The sequence below is a fragment of the Anopheles stephensi genome, chromosome 3, assembly GCF_013141755.1.
Source record: "Anopheles stephensi strain Indian chromosome 3, UCI_ANSTEP_V1.0, whole genome shotgun sequence".
Classification (NCBI taxonomy): domain Eukaryota; kingdom Metazoa; phylum Arthropoda; class Insecta; order Diptera; family Culicidae; genus Anopheles; species Anopheles stephensi.
Window position 1 is genome coordinate 80,026,046 of NC_050203.1, and position 24,278 is coordinate 80,050,323.

The 24,278-nt window shown below is 43.0% G+C and overlaps 2 protein-coding genes across 2 annotated transcripts in view; one reads left to right on the forward strand and one right to left on the reverse strand.

Moving 5' to 3' along the window:
- Positions 1-24,278, forward strand: part of LOC118509161 (phosphoglucomutase-2) — a 60,910-nt gene that overhangs the window by 23,140 nt on the left and 13,492 nt on the right. The gene's annotated exons all lie outside the window — the stretch shown is intronic.
- LOC118509163 (START domain-containing protein 10-like) lies at positions 1,271-24,259 on the reverse strand. The gene is made up of 5 exons (XM_036049418.1): positions 22,959-24,259; positions 13,861-14,165; positions 4,519-4,657; positions 4,135-4,405; positions 1,271-4,060 (listed from the first exon to the last, which is right to left on the reverse strand). Exons 2-5 carry the CDS (start codon positions 14,150-14,152, stop codon positions 3,557-3,559), a joined length of 1,206 nt encoding a protein of 401 aa, XP_035905311.1. The 5' UTR covers positions 14,153-14,165; positions 22,959-24,259; the 3' UTR covers positions 1,271-3,556.

Sequence of the window (24,278 nt, forward strand, 5' to 3'; positions counted from 1 at the left end):
GAGTACTGTCGGGGTCTCGCGGCATCAGTTTGACACATCGGCGTACCGAGGCCACCAGGAAGGATGGTGGCCCCGGTGGTCTGCGCTTGACGGCCGTTTTGCTCACCCTGTCAACGGTTTTTCGCGCCCGCGGCAACCATCGTTTGTACCGCGGTTTTGATAGTAACGCGCAGGCGAACGATTCGTATCGGAACCGCCGAGCGCAAAGGACGCAAAGCAAGAGCATCCTCCCGATGGGCCTGGTAACACACTCACACGCCTGGTGGTGATGAGTAAGATGACACCATTCTTCCCTGCCTACGGTACCAGCTGCACACGGTGGTGGGTAGCGAGGTGGTGGTCCAGCTGTGGTCGTGTTATAAAAAAGGACAAGTGGAAAACTTGTGGGGTTGCCCGCAAAACTTTATTGCTCGCTCCGGATAGAAACTGGCTGCACTCTTGGAGGGGGGGAGATAGTGTAACGGATTAGGGATTTGTGTTTTCCTTGCCTGTGCTGTGTATTCTCCTTTTCTTTCGCTCGCCGATCGACGAAAGGTCATCAATATTGAACATACGGTGGAGTTGTTGCGGAGGAATTTAGTCATCTTGCAACTGCTGTTATCGAAAAGGGGTTCCGGTCCATTCATTCGAGCAGACATCTATTCTATGTGGACATTATCGTTCAAACTCCCTGCGGCACGTGGCACTTGAGTGAAATAATGTTACATGTGGCTGTTAATCATTCTAGAGCGGTTTCACAAATGCTTGTTGCTGGCTTGCAAGGCCCTGGACTGTTTCGAAATGTTTTGTCCCTTTCTTCATGCGATTTCGCACAATTTATTTCAATTTCTTGTGCAGGAGGGCCTCTTTAATGCTTGTTATAAAAGATACGAAGTTGAACTTAGTAAAACAAAGCCTTGATGAAATTCTGAAACAATGCTTCCACGTTCTCTAAGTTAATGAGATGTCCACGCGTCATCCATGCGATCGCAATAGGTGATCTGTACTAAACACAACGCTACAACGCTTGCGAAGCGTTTCGCTCAAACATAGTATTTATTTATAAGTTGATCGAGTTCTTGAGTAGTTGTTTTACTAGAAGTTGTACAATGGCTGAATTCTGGACTCGCCTATTTTTTTGTTCTATTTGTTCTAAAAACTGAGCTTATCTAAGTTTTTAGTACATCGATTGAAATTAAGCGTAGCATGACGTTTTTCTTTTATAAAACTTGTTTTTATACCATTGTCATCATTTATCTTCTATCTACCATGAAAACCGAACACACTCCAGTTCAATTTAACACAATCGGGGGGTTTTGACTGATTTTATTTTAACAACCTACAACTCCAACATAATTACAGTAACCGAGGTTTTCGTTACATTCGCACCCCGGATTAACTTTTCATTTTCATCCCACTTAACACTACCAACTACTGCGTCTTGTCGCGTGTGCAAAATCTCGCACCCTTAAACACTCGTTAGCAACACTCTCGCGTATGCACACAACTACGATCAGTCTGCTGCTAATCAACGCGTTCACTCACTAGTGGGCATATACTCACACGCTTAGTACATTACTCTATTCACACAAACACACACACACATACACTTATACACAACGTACGTAGTACAAATAAAAATCCCATTGATCGGAAAGAGATCGAGAGTGGTTGCTGTGTTAGGCAAAAAGGATCAACGACAACGTTGCTGATGTTAACTGCCATTTTAAATGGTGAAGATGATACGGTTCTACTAACACTCGAATGATTGACATCGTTCCGGTAATACGATCGTCGTACACAATCGTTGTGCTGCTGTGGTTTTGAATATTTTAAGGGACAATGTGCTTTGTGTTGCTCAGACACACGCATCGTCATTTCGGTTTCTAATCACAACGCGACAGTAATTGGTTCATGGTTTGATAAAACTCTTGATAGATTTCGTTTGCTAACTTTTCCTTTTTTTTATCTCCTAGCTAAAGAGTGTACTTTCCGCTCTGCATGCTTACAATTTACAAGTCTGATGGTTTGTTTGTGCTTCAGTAAGCAATTTACAGTTTTCGAAAGGAAAAGAAGGACGAAAGGCCACAGGAAACAGGGGGGAGGGTGAGGGTTTATAATTATTGTAATTTAGTTTTAGTGTAAGTAGTATTAGTTAGTTATGCGGTAGCGTAGAGAAAAAGTCTTACAAACCTAATTGTCGTTCGCCTTTCGTTTCGTTTTTGGCCTATCTAACAGACTCCTTCTGCACGACCAGCTATCAAGAAGGATTCATTTTCCGAGGCGTACCGAGTGGGCCGAGCAGCTACAGGTCGGCCTGCTAATCCTATCGAAAAAGTATCTTATCATACGTCTCACTCAGCAGCAGCGTGCTAGGTTTTAGTACAGAGTTGTTCTTTTTTTTTTTGACGCACACTGTAACCGTTGCAGTGGCAACGGTTAGCTAGGCGCTTCCTAAGTATGTTATCACGTTTTATTCCGATGGCTGTTTGGTTTTGTTCGCTTGCGGTACATTTTCAAACAAGATGTACAGTTTTACTTACGCTCCTAACGGTCTCCTACAAACAACAACAACAGTAACACATTTACATTTCAACATACTCCTATGGAGTGATTCAAGGTATTGTTCTTGATTCGATTATCTGTTATTTACACAATTTTAGTACTTATTAGTACGCATCGAAGCACAAGGGCTTAGCTAATAATTTGAAGAATATTTCAATTACTTCTAGCATCTCAACACAAATTCGTTGCCAGCAAATTGACTTGAAGAAGTTGTAGAAGCTTCTGTTTTTTTAATACAAAATTGATTGTTTTTAACAATAATATGATGAGTATTTTTCAAACAATTTTTTTTAGTTTTGCCGTGTGTTTTTAGATCGTAAAACAAAAGGTCCTCATTTTTAAACTAATTTTTGATAAGGGATAGCAATATTTATTCTTTAATCGATTTTATTGCCGTAATGTTGTGCCATACATTGTTTTAAACATGTGGGCAATTGTTTTATGAAGTGAAAAACATTATCTTCAGTGTTTGCGTGCATTGAAGCTTTGCGCTTTCCTTCCATTTATTGTGGTGTGCACAGATGGGTAAAATCATTTGATAACCTAACCAATCTACTTTAAATTATTTGAAGTGCAAAAAAGGATACTCAGCGAAAAAAAGGAAAGCGCTAGTTTAAAATCGCATTTGTGTTCCAACACATCCCGTAACATTTATAGGATTTTCTTTACATCGATTTCGATTGCCTACAGGCTCTCTACAGCTGCAATTAAAAAATCGTAACTGTAAAGTTGAAGTTACGAGCGCTTTAAAACTTATCTCTGTTCTCGTATCGTCCCATTATTGTATTTTGTTTCAATTTTCCTCCGTTTTTTTGTTTGTTTGTTTGTTTTTCGAACTAATGGAGGTTCGATTGTGGATGCTGCGTGGAGAGTGATTGTGCCTTTTGTTCGATTCCCACTCGATCGCATAATACTGATAGCAAGTCTCAATCGACACCCTGTATCGTCGCGTCAGCTAATCCGCTTTATCGCCTTTGCGCAATTTGTGGGTTCCCTCTTCCCTTACCACTAACTAAAACTTTAAATTCAACAAAGATCTTCGCTTGGTAAGACCTTTCTCTTTTTTCTCCTTCTTCGCTAGTGCAGTTTCGGCCGCGGCCGCTTCCTTTGCGGCCGCTTTGCTAAGCTTTTTGCTCTCCTTCGCTGCTGCCTTTGCCTCTTTCTCGAGCTCTTTGGTGCTTTTTATGCTTTCCTTGCTTTCCTTCGGTTTGGCCTCTTTGGGGTCTTTTAGCTTTTTCTTCTCGTCCTTGCGCTTGTCGTCGAGCGCTTTTTCCTTTAGCTCTTCTCGCTTGAGAAACTTGGCTTCTTCCACCACGGGCGATGCAGGTGTCGATTGAGCCTTTTTGTGCAGGATCGGTAGCACGCGACCATTAGTTTGCGTTTTCAGCTGGGGTAGCTTCCGTTGCGTCGTTGCTGGTTGTTGCTGTTGGGGTTGGGGTTGCTGTTGTTGGGGAACGCTTTTCAGAGAACCTGTTGCTGGTGGAAGTGCTAGTGGAACTGTGACCGTATCGAGACACTGTCGGGGAGATAAATACATTCATCAATATTAAAATAAGCTTTTGTCTGAAAAAGGGTGAGCGAATTTCTTACATCTTCAATTGATATCCTTGGACACCGGATCTCTTCTGGGAAGCGCCACGGTTTTCGCAGGTGTGGTTGCGTCTGTTTCCAGCTCGCATACCCGAGGGCAGCCTTCTTAAGGTCCTTTACCATCCGCGGTCCGAGCGTGTGCGTTACCTTGTTCACGAGCCAGGGTGGAAGCGTGCCTTGCGGGTCACAGTGCGCTACGTACTTAAGTATACAGCCAGTCTTTGAGTTTTCATTCGTTCGCAGTACGAACCCGGTAATGTAGGACATTGCACTGGAAAAAAAGCACGGGTGAAAGGAAATTAATTAGTAGATGAATTCCTACCAGCACACTGAAAACGGAGATGGAAAGCGCAAAGAAAATCTTTAACAAAACACCACACTTACCGTACGTAACCCTTCTTGGGTGGATAGTTTTTGTGGGGTACCGAGCGTGACAGCAACATCTGTTCGCCTTGCGGTCCCGTATCGAGCCAGGATCGTTGCAGGACGAAATCGCGCGGCTTGAGCGGTGGCGGACAGGACACTGGAAGGATGCAGAAAGGCAGGCAGGAAAATTATTCATAATACGTTTGCTATTCCTTTTTCTAGTCGAGTTAAATGATAAAACACATGTAAGATGGGGTAGCAGTCTGCAGGAGCAGGGCAGTTTCATCGAACGTAAACGTATTCACTTTGCATCGCAAATGAAGTGTTTGGTGCAGTTTTTTTTTTTCTTTGTCATATGGAGCTTAGGTAAAAGTACTTGGAAAAGCGTTCGATTTGCATCGAAAGCGATACTGCTTGGTGAAATGGAAAAATTCCGCTCCACAAAGGGGTTTTTGGGAAACACAGAACACTTGTTGTTGGCTAGTGCAAACATTGACCACTAAAACCGTTTAGCTACGAATGGATTCCGTGAAATTGATTTTGCACTTAAGCGGGTTGAAAATACGCCAACGCTTTACCTAGTGAAAAAAATATGCATAACGCCGTGGTAGCGCCCCCTATGTGTCAACTTCGCTGTGTTTCCGAATTATTTATATATCTAACAAAACGTCATGGAAATTCAAATCGATGTTCAAGATTGAAAAAAAAATGCATCAAATAGCTTTAAATACTCCCTGTTGTAAATAAAGAAAGATAGCCAAATTTGTGCCTAAATTATGCTCACAAAAAAAAAATTTTACCTTCTTTCGGGGGGAGCTGTATAAACATTCATTGGAATTGCTCAATATTCATAAATTCCTTGTGCTTCTTTTTTTCTACCTCACTCGATTCAAAGTAACGAAAAGTACATCCCATCGGGCCGGAGTGTTCCCACATCGCATCGAAAGCTGCGGGATGTTATGGGATCGTTAGGTGCAAAATAATATACTTCCCTGGAAGGGGCGAAACCACAAACAATCGGTGGCCTTGTATGTGTGTGTGTGTATGGTTTTTATGATGCATGAATGAAACATGAATTTACTGTGGTAGTGGAGGAAACTCCGTCACATGCATTGTGCACTCGCATGGTAAAATGCTAATTCATGTAATTCAATACAGTGTACGGGAAGAGCGCACCATCGATGCACCACCAGGCAAGGCAAAAAGTCAAGCTGGCTAAAATAAAACCCTCTCCCGGGTGGGAGAGTTATTTTTTTGCAGAATGTTGTTGTTTCGTTTGATGAGATTTTTTTCTGCTTGCCGTTGCGCTGTTTTCGGGATATTAGGTTTGTTGGTTTTTGTTTTATTAGACCACACCAGTTTGTTTACTGCCGGTGCACGCAAATGATGATTTTTAATTAAATTTGAATACGAATGTGTTTGCGTTTCATCATAGTTAAAATGCTCGCATTGATCGCTCGTTCGGGGTATGTATTTATGTACGGTTGAGTAGCGTTTAAAGCGCAATTAGGGACTGTTGATTTCCCCCATTTACTGGAGGTTTATGAGGTTAGGATTTATGCAGATTGAAACTGTGTTCCCAGTGGTTTACGTTATGTTCGAAATAGCGATATGTTTTTTTTTAATATTTATTAGTTATCGCAATTAACTGCCATTTTTTACTTTATAATTTTCTCTAAAACTTGTCTCAATTGTGCTTTATCGAAGTAACCTGTAATGTGATTATAGCCCTAGCACAACACTCAGTTCTTGGACTGAATAAATGGCAGTGTGAGTATAAGCACGATACTAGAACTCGCCCGGGTATGGGTTCAAATCTGGACCGAGTCGTGTCATGATGAGTTTGCGTATATCTATTTGCAGCCCTTTATTTTAATAAACGGCTATTCTTTGGTGGTGGTCACAGGTGGTTTTTATAGGCCAAAAAAGAAGAAGAAGAACTTTCTTGCCTCTTTTTCCTTGAGTGACTAAGTACTTTGAAATTTCCTCCTCCTAAAATCAATACTAAATATTCACACCGGCCTGTATTTAGAATTTCTACACCTCTCAATCGTTCATTCCGTTTAGATTCCGCGAGAGAAGGAGTAAGGAAGCATTTAATGTATGCAACCCCTCGGTACCATCCTTCAACATGCTTCTTCGTCCTTTACTGCCTATTGGCTTCATCATGCGCTGTAGCAGCGAAAAAAAAACGCCGAGAGCCCCGGAGCTCAAATAAACACCAGGAATACAGGCCCCAAAGGCTGTTGAGGCGCGCGCGAGCCTTACGGCCGGCACACGCTATATCGAGGTTTAATAAACTCGTAAAATGTTTTTCAAACCCCTGCTTCTCATCTCCCATGCCTTTCCTGCCATTCGCGCCTGCCTTAGTTCCTCGTTATCATTCTACTACCAGTGGCTGCAGAAAGCCATTCTTCAAGTGGCTTTTCTTGCCCAAAAACAAAAAATTCCACCGGCTTTGAAGGTTGCCGCATACCGCAGCAAGGTAAATATTGTTAAATGGTTAAAAACATGGTTGAGATTGTTTTGCTTTTACACCACCCCAGTAATGAGTGCCGTGGGAGTGGTGTTTTTTGTTTGTCTAGCTGTTGGTTTAAACCCAGAATGATATAAATACTTCATCGCACGGATATGTAAAGTGTGCAGAGAAGGTTATTAGTGGCCGAGGATTTAAAGGTCGCTTTTGACCACTTAGATCTAAAATCGATTCTTTAAACGAGACCGTTAACAACGACAGACATGTGAGCCACATTCGAATAGATTCGAATCGTTAAAGTGAGTGCTCATGTTCGCTGTGACAGGATGTTCCCTGTGTGGGGGGGATGTTGAAAGAAAAACTTTATTACAGAAGTTTTACGCGTGTAAATTACGACATCCAGAAGCTGTTGGAACTTTTTATTTCAGTTGGAAAAACATCCCGCAGGGAAATGGCGGAATTGTTTGGGCACGTAGCTCACTCGGGATGGGTTTTTTTTTCTTCCGAGGTTGGGCATCGAGTGGAAATTGAGGCGGATAATGCTAGCCCCCTTAGGTGGTTTGACGTTAAGTTGATGTCTGTAACATTTTTTTTGTTAAATTTTTCATGCTATTTTTAGTATTAACAAACCTGTCTAACGAATGATAAATTACATCAAAAATTGTAACAAGATACATCCCCATATCCTTCACGCGGATACGAATGATAGCGCCCCTTAGTGGTTCGGGTATGCTAATACAGTCATCAAACGTTATTATTTCCTTTTTGTATGCCATATGAAAAGAAAAACAAAACCACCCTTCCCCCCCCCCCTTCTTTCGCTCCTGGAAGGACGTGGATTGTATGCATCCTCATAGAAACTGTAAGCGAAAACTGAAACTGATGCTAATCCACTCGCGGAGCGTGAAATATGAGGCCCCCGGAGAGACGCTCTGGGGTATGGCAGTATAGTAGAGGTGGTGGAAATGGTTGAAAGTTTTCTTTTTCCGTTAGCAAGTTTTTTGCATTAAAGAAACAAACACCCCCGGAGGGCAATTGTGAAATGTGCGATTTCTCCTGCTGTGTTTTTTTTACTGGTTTTACGATATTTTGCTCAATTCCAAGAATATTTTCTGTTAGCAACATTCGACTTTAATCAAACTTGAAAAATGTGTACAAAAAACAACCACTTAAACATCAAGCTCTTAATTTCTAGCGGTTCTGTGCTTTCGATCCGCAACAAACAACTGGTATTATTTGTTCTCGCCCCGGCAACGTTGCCAGTTCCAGCAGATCAATTAGCTCAGCAGATCAGCAGTTGTGCAAAATTTGTGTCGGTTTTCTTAGGATTTTGCCTACCCGGCACATCAAACACCGCGCTCACCTTTTGTCCCTCTTCCGGTTCGGGCAAATTGCACCATCGCCATGTTCTGGTGCAAAATTTGGATACCCCTCGTGACGAAACATTCTGATTCGGCGCTTGGGTGTGTGCGATTTCCATGCAGTGCTATGTAGCAGTAAATTCAATTTGTGGTTTTTCGTTGGCTTCGCTGCCTTGGGTGGAAGGCCCGCCCATCATCGGTCGGACGGCTCGGCTCAGCTCGGACGGCCCTTTTTCGACCTCGAGATGTTATTAGATTTGAGCGGTTCCAAGAATATTCTGCTCCATTAATCGGTTTACGAGAGGGAAACCTTTTTTTGCTTGGCTGATGGGACGGATGATACTGAGGGAAAATTGGCTCTCACTGTTGGGACGAGATGCTGCCAGGTTGTGGATCTACTGTAAATTTGTGAAGCTACATACTGAATCCGTATGTCGCTGGTGATAAAAATCAGTGCTGTAGTTGGTGGGATTTAGGTAAGCAAAATCTAAAAAAAGGATGAAAGGGCTTTCAGGAAAGCTTTTTGGTTATACGCGAGATACCGCGAGATACGCGGTTTGATGAGATTAACGTAAGTGAACAAATTTTCACTCTCATGTAGATATTCAGTTCCTGTTTATGGAATTAAATGGATCCTTAGTTGGATTTGTTTTCATTTCGCATTTATTATTTTTAAACACCTGAGTCCTTAATTTGTTACTTTTTTGCTCCTAATACCTTCTCTTCTGTTGATCATTATGTTAGAAAAAACATTGTCCTTATGATGCTGAATTTATGCCTAGTTTATCATCAGAATCGCTTCGAGTCTTGATACAATAAAACAAAGAACTCCCATGAAGCAGATCAATCATGCTCTTGCTAACGAGACGAGTAATTTCGTACAGTAAATAATGTCTTCTTGGTTGCATGGTGGTGGTAGATGCGACACACAGCACACAAGAGCATCCACCGGGAAACGACACACTTGTCGTCGGAAGATGGTATCATGTAACTGCCGCGTTCGCGGTGTATATTTCCTAGGTTTGATGTTTCACGTTCGCTTGTTAAATCCCCCTGCTAAGCGGCAACAATATATAGATCGTGCCGGGTAAGACCGAAAGACTCTTAACTTTCCGCCTCAACCGTCGAAGCATTCTCGAAAGTTTTACGGACAAAAACAAAAGGGCCTTTGCAGCAGGGAGAAGGAGAAAGGACTAAAGTAAACTTCACGCTGGTTCGCGACCGGTAACGAAGCGCGGCACTGGTTTCAATTAAGACCGGCCGAGCCTGTTTTATCTTTAGCTCTCCGCGGCCCCCAAGTGCTCGTTGTGGTTTAGTATTTTGATATTTTTAGATTCTCCTCCTTCGGCATGGACAGTAGATTTTCCTGCGCCAAGTGCCTGGATCATAGAACAATCTGCTACCGCCTTCCGTTCGTACAAAGCTAACGACGGGCAACGATGGGCTGCTGTTGGATGTGATCCAGCTTGATTCCTTTCGTTTTTATTTTATCCGAAGCTTTCTTCGTCCAAATCTGCTTTTCACGATTATCCTTCCAAGCAGGACAGAAACGTGGGTGGGTAAGAAAAAGGTATGCCCCACCTTTTTCATCACCTCATTTGTCGCATCGGACGATGAGACACGATCGTTTGTCCACGAAAATAATCAAACCATCTGCACAAAAGGAGAGGACCCAGATTAGGCTCCCCGGCACCGAAGGTATGCTTGTGATCGCCTCGTGCCTTTGCTGTATTAAACAATATTCGCCTGCAGAGCTTTCTACCCGTGTTCCCCAAATGGTTTGGTCTGTTCGGAGGAGGTTTTCTCCCCCAAGAAAGAAGGATGAGCAGCAGGTCCAATCAATTTATAAAACCAGAACCATTCCTTCGTAGTCCCGGGGGAAATTCGTGTTACGCGATCTTCTTCGTTTTTTTTTGTGCTGGGGAAATGTGTCCCGAAGCGATTGGTGTGCTTTTGTTTAGGATCCTAAATTTGCTGCTAAAGATAAAATAATGGTCCACGCGATGGTGTATTGGTGTTGAAATGAAGCGAGCCGTGAAACGGATGGCCACTTTTGATAACAAATGAAGGAATACGCGTTTCGTGCTGCGGGAGGTTTGAGAAGTTGTGTGCGTATTGGAATTAACACTTCATTTTAATATGTGGCAGTCAGAGAGATTTACTATCTGCAGTGTTAGCGCCTAAAAGTAGGCAATTTAGCTTAGCAATACCAAAGAGAATCTGAAGGCTCCTCGGGGTTAGTGATTGACATAAGTCTAGAAACCTAATAACTTCAGAGCAGATCAGATCACACCGATGAAATGACTCTGAATATCAGCTATTGCATACTTTTAGGCTTTATAAATCTGAAGGACTAGGATTTGGAAGAGTGTTAGAATATTCTACAACCGTTGTTATAGAGTATTAATATGAAAATCTCCATATTAAGAATGATTACGAGCCTTTTTCGCACAATATTTCAATATAACATAAGAGAGATTAGGAAATCCTTAGATGAAAACTTTTGCTTGTAGTGTTCGCGCCTGGAAGTATGCAATTTACTACTTGTAATTGCCTGTCATCTTGGATGGGGTCTCCAAGATTCCTAGGGATTGCTGATTGACACGAATAAAACAGTTGAATGACCTTCCTGCTGATAGTGATTCCCAATTAAAGTGATTGCATACTTTCAGCCGTTTAAAATCTGATGGGACTGATTTTAAGCGAAGTACACACACTAGTCAGGGAATGTCAAACGTGAAATGCTTGTTCTACGCGCACACTTCTCCCTGCAGAATATTTATCTTCATCTTTCTAGCATTTTATAGAGCTGTCATTATGCTTGCTAACGATTAAGGACCATTTGCCAACGGCTTACAACCCGACCAACGTTCTTGCGTACCTGCAGGCGCGGTATTATTACCAAATCTGAGAATTCATCATTTTTCTTGAACAATAATGGTGAAACTCCTCTTCTCCCCCTCCATACGGCTCCTCTTTTTCTGTGTACATCTGTGCAAGCGTTCCGGAACCCGCCTTAACCCGCTTTCCAGCCGTAATGTTGAAGCGTTCTTGTTGTTACAGATGCGTATTATCGGGTGTTCACTGATCCGATCCCTGCGGGGAACGCTCGGTAAGTAAAGCAAAATCTCAAGCAATTCAAACCAATTTACATCTCTCGCTTCTTGAAGCCGGAATTCTGTCTGCTCTGTCTACCAGCGGTGCCAGCATTTACACATGCTTCCGGGCAAAAAGCTGAAACTTTGGGTATTTTGGGAGCATCGTTTTTAGCAGCGTGTATGTGTGTGAATTTCTGATTAGTAACTTTGTGTTTGGAAAGTAAACAAAATGGGAAAGGAATGGGCCTGGAAGTACACAGGGAAAGTCTTCCGCTACAAAACCCAATGAAACTCAAAGCCATGTCAGCTACTTGCGTTTGTTTTGAGCCATGTTTGGAAAATTGTTTGTACCGTTTGTTGTGCAAACTGTTGTTCAGTATGGTAACGGTCGGAGGTTCGGCAAGTTTTACGGTTCGGGTATGGAACAAAAGTTTCAGGCTTCTTGTGGTGAATTTAGATAAAACCTAGCGGGAAAATTTAGCACATCTTGCTAATTTGTATTAACCAATCGTTTTCAATTAATGTTCAACAGCGAGCCTGCGTAATGGATACAGATTAATAGGTTTTCATTCAATGTTCCTTCCTAGAAACTTTTTCCCTGTTTGTGTTTTATTGTTTGAGATGATTAAACCACTTCTCGAAAAGTTGAACAATTTATAGGCTTACCACCAGGTTAAATTCATTGCCATTAACGACACGTGTGACGCGGGTCAAATTACCACGCGCGCGTGTGTACCGTGTGGCAGTAATGTTGCCTGTCTGCCAAAAAACCTTGCTCGAAATCTACATCCTGTTGATCTTAAGATGATCTTAAACCGCCATCCCGCGGCTTTCCCCGCATTAGCATAACCTGCTCACAATAAGCTGCAAATGTTATTGCCCGCTAGATAAGCGAATATGACGAAGGTAGAGCGATGAAGGGTCTGAGCTGCTAATGGGTCTGTAAATTTGCTTCATCCCAAATCCCCGGTGTATGTTTGCCGTACGCACACACACACCTTAACACGCGGGCCGGGTGTTATGAAAAATTAATTTACTCAAGTCAGCCATTTTTGGTGGAGTTTTCTGTTCGTGGATTCCGCGTCTTCTGCGAGCTCGCAACCCACGGAACCGAGGTTAAACCGAGGTCAGCTTTTCCACCCGCACGTTAGCCACACGGACGAAAGATATGGGACTACTGAATAAATAAAGCAATTGCACCACACGAATTTACGTCCGCGCTTGGGTTTGATCTTGATCCACGGGGAAAGGCTATGCGTCTTGTACTATGAGGTGAAAGTGGTCAAAAAATAAAAAATAAAATGACTGTACGTCAAGAATTTTTCATCTTTTGGAAGAGCATTAATTAAAGCATAAAAATCTGGACTAAAAATTACTCCATATACTTAGAACATGAGATAAAAAAGGTTCAATTAAATATTCTTCAATCTTTTTTCGCGTGTCTAGCAAAAAATCAACAGAAAAACAATGTTATCTTTAAATAATCCAATTTACAAGAATTAAAACATTAGCCAGGTCCTTCATGAATAAAAAAATTATATAATTTATATTCAACACCGTACAGTCTAAATTGTAGCAATTTTTTTAAATAAAATATGCTGAGTTGATGGAGGCGCCCAGTACTTCAAAGAAATCTGAAGTAATAGCAGATTAATTTACTCTTCACAATCTACACAAAAACAAGGGATAATCGACGCAATTTTAAACACTCATTTGTGACTATTATTTACCTAAATGTGCTAACTCTAATTCTTTATTGTAAGGAAGCTGTGTACTGTGCAATTATATAAAGCTCTCTCTTGATGTGAAAATATTTTTTTAATTGATTCATAACACCAACAAGCTATTTTTGGACTGCGGACTGTGCTGCGGCTGTCCCATAGTTGCGTGGGCTTTACGACCACAGCAGAGCGCACTCAGCACCGGGTGAGCCTTCGTCCGGAAGAAAACACCCTCCAAAATACCGGCTTGAGGTGCAAATGGGCTCTCATGACGTATTAAAAGTGGTTTCGGTGTTAATGTGACGGAGGAGGGGCAAAACACACAGAGAAAAGGTATACGCACACAGCTTTGGGCCTGTTGAATGGAGAATAAAATACTCACCCCCCCCCCCCCCCCCCCCCCAAATCCCCTCTGTTAGGGGATGATATTATTTACCGCGTGAAAAGTGAAGGTTAAATCAGCGCCAGCGTACGAGACAAGCGAAACGGAACACGCGACCGGTTCGGGGCTTTTATAGCGCTATCAAGCTGTGCCCTATCGAACGTTTTATCGCATCCTGTAGGCGAATAACAACACCTTCTGCCTCTTCGCCACCCCCATCACCCTCTACTCTCCTATAAAACCTTCACCCACGCATTCACGATTAATCAAGCGATCTGTTCCATAGCGGAAGTGACAGCGTGGCTCGATATCTACTACTCACTTGCGTAGTAACCGACGTCATTGTTGACGTTCAGTATGCCAATTTCCTCGCTGGCCAGCATGTGCGAGTCCCAAACCTTCCGATAGTCCGGATCGTGCAGCACATCGAACACAATGTCGGCGGTGACGTCGGCAAACTCGGTGTGGATCTTGACCATGTTGAAGTTGCAGCCGGGCACCGGCCGGGTGTAGACCTCCGTGTCGGATTTGGATAGCTCGAGCGTCCAGCCGTCGTGATTGTCGACCAGTCGTTTCAGCGCTTCGAAGTCACTGTCGTCCGCTATTCGTGCCATTCGTTGTGCCTTGCTGGTTTGGAAGGAATTGAAAGAAGAGTAGCGAGATTGGTAAGAAAATTGCGATGACTTCATGAACAAAACAAGCAAATAATAAAATAAAAAACGACATAGTCCCGTTCGAAAAGAAAGAGCGAAAGAGAGAATGAATATAATCGTTGGTGGTAAAAGTTGAAAGATGTCATCAGAGCAAGCAAACGAAACGAAGGTTTCGGTTTTGGCCTTCAGTTCCTAATCGAGTTAAGATATTAATTCCACTCAGGGAGTTTTGGCTGTGTGTCTCTCTTCTTCCACACCCTGGGGGGGTATATCTGTCATTGACTTGTGCCAGCTGAAGGAAAGACGTTTAGAAATGGGGGTAAAAATGAAAGAGCGAGAGTTGACTGTTACTGAAGTGACGTCTGCACGATGGCACTTGTCGCCATTGCGCGATCTGATTTGATGGTTGGGAGCGTGAGACGCAATCGTTCAAAGTTCAAGGCAACTCACCACCACAACAAAGCACCAGCAGGCGAAGCAGGAATGATTGAGTGAGTGAAGAAGTGGCATAAATTTTAATTTATTTCGTCCATGGGGATGGGTTGGGTGGGTGGGCCTTAAAATTAGTAAATCAGCTGTTTCTAGCTGCCCAAAATGTTCGCATTTCAATCTATCAAAGAGATCCAAAATGAGGGATCCTGGAAAACCGTACTGGCAGTGAAAGGAATTTATTTGCTTTCCTCGTCAAAGTGACAAATCACTGTTTTTTTTTTGCTCGGAATGGTCGTGAAATGTAATTAGCTTTCATTGAAACGGTGAAACGCCTTCAAACATTCGGCGCAGACAATCCAAACGATTCGTCGAAAATCTAATTGTCCGACATGTTGTTGCCCCTGCTGCCACGCGGGATATGTGTTTGTTCGCTTGTTCCTGTACGATGGGTGCGTGTGTGTGTGTGGTGAGCACCCTGCAGGGTCGTTTGTCTTTTTGTGCTCTGTGTGTTTTGTGTGACACAGCAGTGCGCGTGGGAGTCGCGCCGTGACTGTCGCCCCAAGATTCATTACATAAATGGCGTTAATATTGCATCATGTCTCTCGCTCGCCGCCTTTATGCGTTTAGTGAGCGCTATTCGACTGGCAGAAATCGACACACTTTATATTACGTTTGACATGATCCAATAAAATTCCAATGTACTCTCTCCCTTTCCGCTTTACGGTTATGGCAAGCGATGTTTTTAGCCCCATCATACCAGTGCGCTTTTGTAGCCTCACTTTGGCGCTGTAAAACAGTTCCCTTCAACTTTAATTAAGGGCCGAAGTTAGTGCGCACTCAATTCATAAACACTTCCGTGCTTTCACCTAGCAACTGGTGGTAGAGTTGAGCATAAAAAAGGTGAAGTTTTTTCCAAGCGAAAAACGATGACACCGTGTAAAAATGGCGGGAAACTCATTTTCTGGATGGTTCGCCCGGAAATTGAGAAGAGCAGCATACGGTACAGGGCGTACTTGGAAAAACCCATTTATGATTATCTGTGCTTTGCACTCATCGGTACTCTATCACGAGGCAGTTCCTGTGCAGCGGGAAAACTAGGAGAAGAAAAACAGCATTGCAGTGCAAAAATTACTGAACTGACTGGTCCAGATTTTCCCCCGGTGTGTGTGTGTGCGCGCACGCTCCTGTGAGTATGAGCCCTTTGAGTGCGGCACCCGGCATTTACTGACACGGTGCAATTTGGTGTTCCGCACAAGTTTTACTACACGGTTCTTCGCTCTTTCCGCTAAACTTCACTACAGAAAAGGGTACAAAGTTCAGGCGAACGTTATCTAAACCACGAACTACTCTACTCCGTGAAACTCTAACAGTCCGCGTCACTACCGAAAAGGTAGCTGCTGAGGGCAGAACCCTTTTTTTAATGTGCCATTCGTTTCAGAGAACTGTCTCTGTGTGTGTGTGTGTGTGTGTGTGTGTGTGGGGGTTTTTCGTAATAGGAAAGATAAATTTCAGCAAATTTCAACCTGCACATAAGTACTCATTTTGGGCAGTGCTGGGGGATTTTTTCTTTTTGCTGAGGTTTGTAAATTTTTGTTTGAAAAGGTGCAGTTGCTCACATGTAAAATGGGACGAGCGTGTGCCTACCTAATATGGACCATGATACAAATTTCTTTCAAATTCGTTTAAATTTTAAATGTTTCTCAGTTTGACATATAGAGGACTATACTGTCTACAGTATATCGTATATTTTTTTCACTGGGCGAATATTTGGTGTTCAAGTTTGTATTATCAATTTTATGCAGAAAACCATAAATAAAAGAAAACAAAAATATGTTCTAAATATGTTAACGAAGATAACAATTTTTAGATGTCCCTATTAAGATTCGTGCAACTGAACAGAGGACAACGCTAGCTCGCCTAAAATAATTAATAATTTGAACTCGTATCAAAAAGAGAATTTGTATTCGATTCCCATAAAAATGTTTACCGAGCATTTCGTTTGATGAGTCGACGAACTGATGTGAATGTAGCTATTTTAACAACATTTAAAGCCAACAGAAAATATGTAATCAAATTTATGGTCCGTTTTTCCAGGTACTGCTCGGTGTAATCGGTACGATGGAATAGAAAAGTCAGCACACATTTGAGCGTTTCCGACAGGCACACACGAACTCACAGGACACACACGCGTGGAAAGTAATGTTTATCCTGTCGGTGACAGCTTCCGCATATACACACACATTCTATCCGCAGGCCACGGATCATATACACACACCCAACGTCTTTTCGTTCTTGAAAGCTCATACCAGCGAGCGTACCTGCTGGATGTCACCATGTTCTCAGACTGGCGGGATTGTTGGCTTTGGGTACTAGCGAAGCAAAAGCAAGAAAAAAAAGCGAGATGAAAACGTTGTTAAATCTCAGACATCCGTTCACACACGTACGTTCAAAGTGGCACAGTTCTTTAACCTGTGATGTAAGATTTATTTTCCCCTCCATTTTCCCTCCAAATAGGAGCAAAAGGGGAAAAAAATTTGCTAACAAAATTGAGCAGATGGTGAACTGGGCCTACCGCTTACCTTTAAAACCGAACCGCACACAAGCTCATCGAAAACATACAATTTTGTCGTTTTTTTTTGTTGTTGTTGCTTATATTCGACCAGGTGAAAACGGGTCCAGGCCTCTTACCGGTATGTGGTTTCATCCCCGGTATGTGACATCATCCGCACAAAATTGGATGGCTCAATCCGTGCTGGCCGGAAATCGAGAAAAACGGCCTTGTGAAATGTGTGTATGTGTGTGGAGATAGAGAAAAAGGACCCAGTAACGTTCTTCGCTCGTCTACGTCAAGCTGCTCTCAAGCGTTGGCAATACAATGATCATTGTGATGATGACGATGTTGACGATGATGATGATGATGTAGCAGCAGATACATCGATAATGAGCCCCGATTATGTTGTCCCGATCCGGTCGTCCTGCGTAGGTAGCACGTCTTCAGCTTTGAAACGATTTCAATTGGCACAATCAAATGGGAAAGGATTCAAGCCCACGGGTCAACAGGATACCACATCGAAACGGCGACAATGTGATGGCCGCTTGAAATTCAATCAAAAGATACTCGAGCGAGGGTTTCGAGCTTGGGCTCAACACAATCTTTTATTTCCTCAAAGGTATCAATGTCCGCCGCAAGGTGAAACATGTTGTAAAACATACTGAATAGAAATTTCCATTCTTCAGTCTTTCTTCCTCTGTGTATATCTAATCAATGGCCATGACATTGAGTTTTAATGTTAATCATTTTGATTGAACAACTTCTTTCATCAACAACTTCCGTACTACCCGGTCGGTCCTGTTGCTGGTCAAAGCGTCAAATGTTGGTTATTAATATTCTTCCAGCTCACATCAAGCGGTTAATGGTCCGTACTGAGGGCCATAAAAGCTGCTTGCTCGTGCCAACTGCTTTCCATTATATTATGGTTTTATTCCCCCCCGTTTTCTAATAATGCCACCACGGCACGCAATGTGTGTCCCGGGGCATGCTCAATATGATGGAATTAATTTTTGGCCAATATTTCATTCCCCTCCTACCTCCCTTCGGCTCTTTGCTAGCTTACCACCCTGAGATGTGCAAAATTTATGAACACGCATCTTAACCATTTCCGTGTGCCGGGAAAACGAAACGAAAAGAAAATCTAAATCTCTTTTTATGTGTGGTTTGTGAGTAAAAGAAAATCTCCGTTCTCAAGTGCTTGCACACCGGCCTAAGTTAAATGTTTGTCGATTGTTCTAGTTTCCTTTGCTTGTCGATCAATTTATCATTATACCCGAGCGGTTGCGGGGCACTATGGGCAGTTGGGATCTGATTTCGGGAAATATTAATTTTAGTGGTTTTTTTGTTCTAAATCAGCGGATTATATAGCGGTGGCTGGGCTTAATCATCGATATTCCATCGGTATGGAGACGCCTAGCATCTCTAGTCTAATCCCACCAAGGAGCCGCCTAGTATTTCCAGTGTATTCTCCATATGGAGACGCCCAGTACCTCAAGTCTATCCTCTATATGGAGACGCCTAGTATCTCAAGTCTATTCTCGATACGGAGACGCTTAGTACCTCAAGTCTCCACTCGATATGGAGATGCCTGGTATCTCCAATAAATGAAAAGAGCCAATAAATGAATGTCGATTAACGATTGATTGAACGATTGATGTCTATCGTTGTTTAAAATTGAGCAACAAAAATATAACAAACACCTACTCTATTTTTGGTGAATAAGAGAAACAGTATTGGTGAAGCAGAGAAACAGGAGCTTTAGTATTCTGTCTAGTAACATAATTATTTACAGCGAATAAATATATAAGATATATAAGATTATTTTTCATTTCCTGCCTTTAAGTTCCCATTGTGCTGTGGTTCTGTCGACCGCTCAAAGCCGACCACTTTGACCATTATTTATTGCAAACATCGTTCGATGGATGAAATATTTCAAATGGATCGTGTCCATGCTTGTTAGTACACCGGCTGGAATAAAAAATCTCATTATCCTACAGCAAACAAAAGCTCCGACAAAAAATTCACAAAAATCCTCTCTTTGTGTTTTATCCACGGGATTAAGTGCTTTTCACCCACCAAAACGCCCACGGAAACCATCTTGCCGATAGGTTTTCGATTTTCTTCAACTTTTCACTAGAAAGTGTGATTTATTTTCAGCCGTATTTTCAGCAACATCCGGGAAATTGTTACGTGGAACGTGTCGAAAGTATTTTGCCGTAAGGACTTCCTGACGGAGAGGCGGGCGTTGCTGTTTCTTTGTTGTTGTTTTTGCTGTGTACACGAGTATGTGTTCACTTGTCACTTGACACATTGTCACTCAAATCGAATACCTCGCCGCCGGATGTAACGGCAACACGATACAAGAAAGTGTAAACTGAATTTTCATACTTCCGGTGCGACCGGCACTCGCTCGTCGGCAAGTGTTGAAGGCGAAGACTGCCGGCAACGATGATAAGTTTGTGATGAAGTTTTTTTTTTGTGGAAGCAATAGAATTAGAGGTGTTAGGGGAAGGTCTTACACACCGTAAGACGTGGGAAACTTTGTTTCCATGCTGTACGTTTTCTACAAACTCACCTCTCACCCACAGCCAGGTGAAGTTCCATTAACATCAACCACCCAAGCAGGCAGACTCGCACATGCACGGAGACACATACGGTTGGTCTTAAAACTTCGAAAAGTTGGCACTTCTATACCCGGGCTGGAGTCTGTTTAATAGTGTCAGCATCCCTCCCACTCCATTTCGTGCGCCATAAATGATGCAGAGTCTTTCAAGTTTGGCTTGCCAGGGCGTCGTCGTCCTTCAGGAGCTCCTTATCAAGAGGAGGATAAGGATAATATGTGTCGCTCTTGTGCAAGACTATCCGCCCTGTGTGCTCGCTCGCTAAACAACGAGATTCACACAAACCGGCTCCGTAGTGCAGTGCCCGTTACCCGGAAAATTGTTCTGGAAAAAGCCATTATCTTCCCAGACGGTCCAGTGTCTGTGTATGTGCGTGGGTAGCGACATGTGCGACAGCTTGTGCAGGAAACTGATTATCAATTCCGTCAGTTTCTGCTGATAAGAAGGAAATCGATAATTTTCCTACCTCTTAGCTCTCCCCAATGATGACAAACGTTCACATCCGAGAGATTTGTGTTTTTTTTTAGAAAAGGAAAACGCAAAAATCGATTCGCTCGAAACCGCACCATGATTTGTGGAAATGCTACCAGTTGCTTGCCGGAAGTTTGTTTCTTTTTCCAATCACTGACCATTCGGTTGTAGCACTCTTTCCGTTCTTCATTAATGGAATGGAGCAAAATGGCAGTGCCGACGTACGTTGTAATATGATTCAAGTGAAAACTATATTTATCTTCCCATTGAGCGAGAGCTACTATGGGCTCCGTCTGATTGTCTTCCACAGTCAACGGTTGGGTTCCTTTCTTGCCAACCTCAATCATTTCCTGTCCCCCTCTCCTCTCACTTCTTCCTTCTGGTCGAGTTTTGTCCCCGTGTTTCCTGAAACGAAACCAACTGGAAACTCGATGCCACTTGACGGACAAATGTTGACAAATCAAGTGAAGCTTGCAGCCAGCGAGTGGGAAGAGCAAATGTGTGACTATGTGTTTGTTCAGCTGTTCGTAACGCGTTGTACGTGGTACGTGGAAAATAAATAATAAAGAAAACGCTCTGATGATGATGCCAATCTACTGTCCAATCGGCTGCCGGTCGTCCTGGCCTTCTGGGAGGGCTTTTCTTTTCGTAACCTTTTTTCATAGTTAATTATTTTGCGATAAGCAATGTGTTGATGATCTCGCATCCTATGAAGCCGCTACCGGGGGGAAAGTTGATCTGATGCGAGAGGTTTTTTTTCTTTGCGCTGTTCGCCTTCTCCTAGTAATGACCCACGTTTTTCGCTTGTAGTCGTGGACAACCCATATGTTGTTTTGAGGGCGCATCTTGTGTGCTACTTCTCAGTAAATACCCTTTTGTACTTACATGGAAATCATCAACGCCTATCACAGGGGATCATAAATCATTTTGTTGAAGGCGTGCGTGTTTTTTTTTCTTCCATTACTGTGGAATATGATATTCCACCACTGTATAGCATTACTAATGTAGCGCATTGTTTTAGGGTTCTTGGTGAGGCTTGTTTTAAATATTGGCTAGTTTTTGCATACACCATTTTCTGGAAGCTTTAGTATTGTTTGATATCAATGATCCGAAAAACAACTGTGTCGTAACGCAACAAGAAACATTCATTTCGAGTGAAAAATGATACATTCTGTCCTTTCTACTTCAAAAGATCGCCATTGTTTGATATCTGATTCTCCTTACATCTGTTCTTCCAACGTTGTTTTTCCAGCACGCAGAACGATGAACACTATTCGCACCAACAGTTGACAGTGGTGGAAACGTAGGACGTGTTCAAAGATCGATACTGTTTGAATAGATTGATTGGGTATTATGAATATTCGTTTGATCGCCGGCACGAAACAAAGACGTGGCAACGTTCCGTATTCAGTATATCGTGGGAAAAATTTCCTTTGTCCATATGACACTCTCGTATTGTCGCTTCAAATCACGTTTTCTCCAACCTCCAATGCAATTTTTACCATATTTTAGGTGTTGGCGCCGACAGCATTTCAATTGAATTTACAAGCAAAGCTTTTAGCAATACGGCCAGGCCGTTCTTTATGAATAAAAAAAAAAAAACAAGCAAAGCTTTTAATCCAACTTTAATACTTCTTCTCCACATCATTGCTCATAATTGTGGAGCGTAATATTTATATCGATAATTAAAAATCAAAACACGCCACTAGAGGACAGCACAACGCGGACTGCTGAGACTTACTGCACGAACAGATGGAGGCGCCTGGTGCCATGGAGACGCCCAGTAATTTGATGCTCGATAGGTTACGCTCCAACGGACCGGAATCAAGTCTCATTTTCTCACTTATGGTAATCACGTGCTGGGAATGGAATGGAAGCAGATTCTTACAAGCGTAAGAAGTGCCCGACTAAGGGCAAGTGGTGTGTTATTCGAGTGTATTTTTTTCACTTCTCCCAAGGGAAAAAAGCGTACCGAACGCGCTACTTGAATGCGCTAGTTGTATGGAACGGCGCGATTGTTGATAAGCAACAAAACACACATACACACAGAGAAAAAATATGCTCATATAATAGGCTTACTAAAGAAGAGCAAGCAAGGCGAAAAAGAAGGAAAAAGGAGATCCATTTTTCCTATTGCCGATAGTGTGTTCCAAGGGAAAGTTACTACGGGGAGGCTTTTTTTGCTTCCACTATTATTCGCGCACACACTATCGCTTTGCAGACACAACTTTTCGTGCTTTTTCCCTCAGGGAAGGATTTCAGAACAGAACGTACAACCAGACGGGGCCAATGGACTGCTGCTGCCAATCGGTTGTACGGTGTGTATGAACAACCGCGAAACAATACAGAAGCAAACAACAAAAAAAATCCCCAGTGCGATGGAGAAGGCAAAAACCCACACAGTGATAGGCGAGTTTTCCCGGCAGTACAGAACCATGTGACTATGACGAGTGGAAAATGCAGGAAGGGTTTTGCGAAAGTTCTGAACGGTTAAATCGAGCAACAGTGTTGCGGTGTGTGTGTGTGTGTGAGAGAGAGAGCGTGCGGTGTAAGGTGACCACGTGAGAACGTGCCGATGAACGGCGCGGGATGTACATAACGAAGAAGGGAAAATTAAGGCTTCGCGTTTCTCTCTCCCACAGGCTCACGTGCTAGCTGGGAAGCTTATCAAGAACGCCCCACCAATACTTACTTTGGTAACCGTTGCACGGGTTATTCTACGCTAGAAGCCGCCTTCTCACTCTCGCGCGGAGTTTGGCTTTGACTGGAGGTTCTGATGATGATGTTCTGATGCTTTTCGGCTCGACCGTTGTCTTCCGTTTCGCTCTTGCGCGTTTGTGTTTTCTTTTTGCAATGCAAAACATACATACACAGACACCCGTTCACTAGTGCACACGTGGTACGAGGAGTTTTTTGGTTGTTGTTGAGGGTTTGTTCCCTACTGTCGTCGCACACGCTTTTCCGTGTGTTGTTTGCACCATCCGCTGGATGGTTGATGTACGCGCGCTATTATCTACAGGCACAGATTTTCCGACCTGAAACAGCGCTTTTCATCGCCACCCGGGGTGTAGCTTGATTAAATGCAGTTGAACAACAAACTTGTCTGCATTATCGGCGTGGCCACAGAGCAGGCAGAATTATCGTTAACTTTGCATTTTAATTTGCATACTATAATTCACGCTTTATCTTTTGTGGGGGGCCTTAAATTCGAGTGAATGTTCATGTAAACGTTACTATTTTTTTAAACACTTCAACTCACACTAAACATTCAATTGCGTTATCTGCACAGCATCAGGAATGGTAATAATAATTTTGTGGATTATTATTTTTTATAGGCCTCTTCAAAGCTCAGTTTCGTAACTATCGCACATCAAAGAACACACCTAATAATCACTCCCCAAAAGCCTGCCTGGACTGCAGTAATAGCAATCGTGGTGGAGGAAGATCTGTTTTAATCCCCCGAAAACGACCCAACGGTTACCGTCCGTACAGTAACTTTCCGTTTTAGGACTCGAAATTATCGGACACACCAAACTTCATCGGTGGCGAATTAGGTGAAAATGAGAAACGCACGTCAAACCCCGAAGCTCACGCACCAAACTGCAGCATTATCTTCACGCTACGGTAGCTGACGAACCGAAAGAAGAAGAACAAAAAAACACACGGCTAAACAGCATCACCAACACCATCACAAAACGGACCAACGGAACAAACGCGTGACACGCGACGACACGTCGATGCGGCTAGAGTGAACATAGGCAACACGGCCCCACACGCCGTCGATCTCGAACCGAACGCAATGACGGTTAAACGGTTACTCCACACGGTTTATGCACTGCAGCACTGCGAGCTGCGTGCTTTATGCCCCTTGAAGGTATGCTATCCGCGTCGCACGAGAGAGAGAGGTCGAGCGTGTGAGCGAACGAGCACCGTCTGTCGAGCAGTTACGCTTTCGGTAACTGCTCGAATTGTAACGCTTCCGTCTGCTTACCGGACTAGATGGGAGCGCGAT

What these genes read in the sequence shown, in the direction of transcription:
- LOC118509163 (XM_036049418.1), bottom strand. Translation starts at nt 14,152, where the DNA reads ATGGCACGAATAGCGGACGACAGTGACTTCGAAGCGCTGAAACGACTG. An exon ending in TGACGTCGGTTACTACGCAA is followed by an intron (nt 4,658 to 13,860) that starts GTGAGTAGTAGA and finishes GCATCCTTCCAG; the next exon opens with TGTCCTGTCCGCCACCGCTC. An exon ending in CCCAAGAAGGGTTACGTACG is followed by an intron (nt 4,406 to 4,518) that starts GTAAGTGTGGTG and finishes CTTTTTTTCCAG; the next exon opens with TGCAATGTCCTACATTACCG.